Here is a 5,798-nt window from a genome sequence, read left to right on the forward strand (position 1 = left end):
ATATGGTACAGAAAATTTCCCTTGCGGTGTCATTACTCTGTTCCGTGTGCTCATTATGGTCTGTACAGTATTCTGTATACCTATTGTCTAGTCTCTCCCAGTGCCTCTGGCTCATCACACTATGGAATAATGGCAGGCACACCACATCCACTGATGACTTATCTAGTACAGTTCATTTAATCTATCACTGGGGAAAAATAAATCTCATACTATTTAGACTGCAAATTCTTAAAGGCAGGGACAATGACTATATTCTGAGTAGTGCATAGATCAATATACCATCTATGAATTACCCTAATACAAAGTTTTCTTTAAAAAATCTCAAATATAGAGATTATGAAAGAATAACAAAATCAAATTGAGTTACTCCAGCCAAAAGAGACACTAGTTTGCAGTCGTTTCAGTATCAAGCCTATCCGGGCAAATTACTATAGCAACAAATTTGTGGCCACAGTTGTCATAACACAAATAACTTGATGGTGGTTAGAAACATGGAAACATTACAAGAAGTTTCAACAGCTGTGAAAGGTCAAATTAAAAAACACAAAAAACCTCCATAGCTGACAGCCCCTGCCATCAATTCAATACACATTCAACATTGGAATAAGCTCTTTCAAACTTTCCACGTTTTTTGTTTTTGGTTTTTTTTAGAATTTTTATTCTTTCATTTAGACCACATGAGGAACCGAGTTCTGTTTCGCTGTAAACATGCCAACACATATGTCTTGCACAAATGGTAATAACACCTATTTATTTTTCAAGACAGAGGGAAATAAAATCTTCTGTATTTTTTTCTCCCTGCCTGAACTGCAAAGGAAAATCTAGAATTCAGTTTTTCATACTGGAAGAGCAAATATACTCCACTGCTAATAGCAATAAATACTATGGTCTGCTGCTCAACCCCTGTTGTGACTACAGCCCTTGTTAAAAGGCTCACAGATCTGCTGTTTTTATAGCATTTTTCTTCTTCCTTGTAAATGGGAAGGGTTTTTCTATATACCAATCCTGACACTGCTCTCCCCCAAGAAAAACACTGTTAAGAAGTATTTGTATAAGGATTTTTTTTAAACTTTTACAAAGGAGAAAGCAGGACTGTGCTATGAGTTCCAAATTTCAGTTTAAAAGGCCTCATTAGCCATGCTTATACAGGCCTGTGAAAAGGGTATTTAAACTTAACAGCACTGTATATGTCAAGTGGACACTGGAATTAAAGTGGTTTTAATTTTCAGCTGCAGGGCCTATGTTTAAATGCCTAAATGGCTGACCTGGGGTATTTTATGAAAGTCTCATAGACTCTTTTATAGACGTGCAATGATACATTGGTCCAATATTGGGTCAGCACCAATATAAAGAAAATGGATCATATTGGGAATCAGCCTGATGTGGCTGAAAAGTTGGCCGATAAATGCCCGTGCATGTGTGCAGCCGCAGTGCAGCACATAGGCACTGAGGAGCACAGCCCAGCAGCTTGGGGAGCTGTGTGCAGCTGGTAAGCCTGATGGAGGGCTGCACCACATTGCTGTCAGCCCGCTGAAGCAGGAGGAGTCCAGCAGCTGATGACTGTACTCCAGCATCCAATGATTCCCAGAACCCATCTCCAGCTGCCAGTGCCAGGGGACCTAGAGAATGGGCAGCTGGGGATTGGGGATGTCATCAGACCATCCTATGCCAGCTGGTAAGCTTAAAGCTCCATTAGGCAGCTGGAATCAGTCTGGGTGATGGTGCCTTACCACGCCACAAATTCAATTTTGGTGCAATGGAAACCAGCTACGGAAACATGGAACAATTTGTGGCAGGTTTCTCGGGGGGAGGAAGGGGGGGTTTGCACCATTTATTGACTGAATAGGTAGCAGAATTACTATTTATGGTGCAACTAACATGTTAATTGTGACAGATGCGTAATGTCCGTCGTCAGGGCCCTGATGTCTCACTTTTTCTGAGCAGCAAACTATAGCAAATGTTTTAGTAAGGAATAATTTTAATTTATATTAGTACACAGATGTGATCTTCCACTAGAGAACAGAGTTTGTGGCTCATGATTATGTTACAGGTTACGAAACATACAGGGGAGCAATTGCTCACTACAGTAGGTTGGCTCTTGGATTACATTAATCAATACAGATAACTAATTGACTTTTATTGTTTAAGATATATTCCTGAGATCGACACAAATACAAATCAAGTTTCCAACATTTTTGACTGGGCCTATTTCTAATGCAGTTTCAGATTTTATACTGTAGTTTCTGGTTCCCCCTCCCAATCATCTCTGTTCTTTTGCCCTTTCTTTCTAACATTGCTTCCTTTTGTACCATCCTTACTGAGCTGACGAGGGCAGTCAAATGGTTTCTTTCACTGATCAAACAGGAAACCAATGCCTGTGAGTTTCTTAATTTTCATATGAAAAATTACTTATGAGTTTTGCCATAATAGTTTGATCCAGCAAAGATTTTTCCCTTTTTCCTCCATTGTGAAATAGATTTAAACTTACATAACTGATGTCTTAAACAGGCTTTATTTTGAAACATTCCATTAGCCACTCACAGGCTACCAGTCTAAAACAATAAGTTTTCCCATTATTCTTGCACTAGGAAGTTGACTAGGGCTGTTCTTGGAGACAGGAAGGCTTTTTTGATGGTGCGTCCTTTGAGCAATTTGGCTCCCAGCTCACTTTGAAGAACTAGTTCATGGACTTCTTCAGCATTTTGAGCTGCTTGGTGAGGGATATTAATTTTGCCACAAACTTTGTTATTGATCTGGAAAAGAGACATGAAAGCAAGGAAGGACTCAGGTTACCACACTGATCTACAATGACTTCATTTCTTGACTCCAGTCCCCCCACATACATTTGCATGATAAACTCATCTCATACCTCCTCTCTCTCTCTCTCTTTTCTGAGCCAGAGATTTTTTAATACAAAAGAAAAGTAACTTCTCAGATCCCTGACACAATGGAACCAGGTACAAAATAGATACTCAAGGAAACCTGAAAGAATGGCAATATGTTTTTGTCTTTCTTTTTTGTGGTGGGGTGGGGAGACGAAGATTTCTAGTGTCAGATGAATAGAAATTCAAGAGCAAGATAATTTCACACAGACTGAATAGGAGAGAGCAAATCTCACAGTGTTGGCATGTTGGAATTCTAGACTACCATCTGCTTTTAGAATTTTGCTTTGTCTTTTTTGAGACCTGAATGATATACCACATAGATTAAAACCACAGCATTTTTTAAAACTTATTTGTGTCGGAAGAGATGCATCCAAGAGGGATTCACCATAAATCGTTTGTATGAAAATAGACATTTGTTCATATATGCTGCATTCTTGCCAAAATAATAATCCCCAAAGCTAACAACCCAAGACAAATACTTTTAATTCTTTACAAAGCAGCTTTCAAACTGGTTCTCTATCAGCAGGGCAGAATCCCACAATAAAACACAGTATTGCCCGCACTGGAGAAACTTTTAAAATATACAATGACTTCCTGAATACTTCTTTCACTATAGGCATTTTAACCTATATATGCAGATAAAAAATGGCAGAGTGGACAATCCCACTCAACACATCTTCCCAATTTAAGACCAAGAGAAATCATGTGTCATCTTCCAAAAAGCTTTCTGATTTTTACATAATATTTTCTTCCAGTTAAAGAAATGGGCCCCAATCTAAAATGCCATAAAAGGCATTGTGTTTGTTTTATTCTATACCGTTTCCTTCTGCTTGTGAAACTTAAGTGATGCCAAGCTTTGCCTTTTGGATAATTTTATAATGATGCTTTACTATCAACCAGTGACACTTTAACATGCAGCTTAGACAGGAATCCTGAAACCTAGTTTGCTGCTACACTTTGTCAAAGACAGAATGCATATAGACCAGCTACTGCAAATCAGAGGTATGTTCCTAGTTTTGTTTTGTCTCAGGAAATAATTTATTTAGTTCTCAGAGACAAGGCTAGACAGTCTTTCTGTAAGGAGCCCTCTGACGTTTTATGCAGGACTGAGCTTAGTCATTTGTGGTTTTTAATTAGACCTGACATTAAATTTGCAGTAAAGCTGTTGGCATGTTATAACAATTCTTCTACACATTCACAGAACTCTTTTTCAGATTTTTCAGTCACAAAAATCCATCTGTATGCACTTCAAACTAGCTCCTTTATGTGAAACAAACCCTTAGGACTAGATCCTACTCCTAGCTGTTATTAGGCTACAAAAGTGGATTCCTTTTCCATCCTGCCCAAGTTTCTAGAAAACTGGTCCTATAAAAAGAGGCATGGATCCTCTTACTCCAAGGTGCCTTGTTCTGACTTAGTTTCAAGACTAAGATGACAGTATCTTGCAACTGCAGATGCAAGAGAAGATTTTCAGGGACTAGGACATGGTGCAACAGGATCTCCTCACAGGTGAACAGGATTCAATTCTTCATTTTTAAGCACCCAGATCACTCATGAAAAAATACTGAAAAGCTGATCATCCCATAATTCTTCTTCTGCAGGGGTGAAACACTCTAGAGGAAATCTATAAAATCAAGGCTATTAAGTTGCTGAAACTCTGGATTGCTAATAGGATACCTAGGTTTTTACCCCTAGATCAAATTTATTGTAGGTTGGAAGTGACAGATGATATGGAAACATTTAATATTCATTGGGATACATGAAATGAGTCAGTAAATCTCCGTGTACTTCCTATTAGCCAGGCAGGTGTACCCCATGACCTGCGTATCGGGATATGAAAGGCTTATGCATTAACTCTGCTCTTATAATGCCACCTCCAGCTTGAAGAAACATGCTATTCATATAAAAATAAATAAATAAAACATTATTAATAGTAGCAGACATGGATGTTGATAAGAATGATGAAGCAACTTTCTTAATCAGTGTACCTCCCCTCTAACTTCATCTGCAAGTGCCAGAACCAGAAAGTCAGGTTGCAAATGTTTGGGCTTTGTCCCAATTGCTTCCTCTGTCAGTGAAAAAAACCTATTATGACAAGAAGAACCAGCTCTTGTGTCCTTTTTGCTTTTCTTCTTATACATACTAAAGAAGCTGTCAGGTTCCTTTCTGCTTCTTTTTTATATGAGAAATTTTGGACTTGTGTACACTGGAATGGTCTTTTGGGACTAGTAAAATGATATCAGTACTAGTACTATGTACTAGCAGTACTAGTAAAATGATATCAGAAAAGCTCAAAGCTGAGTAACTGGGATTGTGAGGTCTTTTTAGTCAGACATTCAGACATAATATTATAATACCTATGTAATTCGAGAGTCTCATAAATAGTCTGGATAAACAAGCAGGCAAAGGCTTCTGAAATCTCTGCATATTTTCAGACCTTCCACACAAATCATAAAATAGGAAAAAAGGTCACAAGCCCAGCTTTAAAAATATTGTATCCAGGAGAAAACTAGAAATCTCAACAATTTTGAACACACCCACTCTACTCATGTACAGGACCTCGAGCTTCTAAAAATATTGTTCTGCACATTATACTGGGTGATGACAGGTATTTTTTAGGTCCAAATGAAATGTGGCGATATACCTTAGATAGCAGAAATGCACGTGTCCTAGAGTATATCTATGCTTTCCCCTGAAAACAAAACACCTTTCAGAGTTCTTTTGTTTCACGCGCTGCCCCAAGGGGCAAGCCAGCCTGTTCCCAGGTGGTGGGAAGGCAGTGGGGACAGTGTACGGGGCGCTGTTCCCAGGGCAGGCTTGGGGAAGAGTTGGATCTAGAAGGTGCTGCCTCCAAGCTGAGGCAAGCATCCAGTCTGCTAGCAGCCTCCCCCGGTGGCCCTAGGGGGCATCACC

At 39.1% G+C, this 5,798-nt stretch overlaps 1 protein-coding gene across 3 annotated transcripts in view; it reads right to left on the bottom strand.

Annotated features, from left to right (window-relative positions):
- Positions 1–2,493: 2,493 nt before the first annotated feature.
- LARS2 (leucyl-tRNA synthetase 2, mitochondrial) overlaps positions 2,494–5,798 on the bottom strand; it is a 113,432-nt gene continuing 110,127 nt past the window's right edge. For all 3 annotated transcript variants that reach the window (XM_006020647.3, XM_014518521.2, XM_025200288.1), the window contains one exon: positions 2,494–2,753. In XM_006020647.3, coding sequence (XP_006020709.1) covers positions 2,574–2,753 — 180 coding nt within the window. In that variant the 3' untranslated portion in view covers positions 2,494–2,573. The remainder of the gene's footprint in view (positions 2,754–5,798) is intronic.

This window comes from Alligator sinensis, unplaced genomic scaffold, assembly GCF_000455745.1.
Source record: "Alligator sinensis unplaced genomic scaffold, ASM45574v1 scaffold54_1, whole genome shotgun sequence".
Lineage (NCBI taxonomy): Eukaryota > Metazoa > Chordata > Crocodylia > Alligatoridae > Alligator > Alligator sinensis.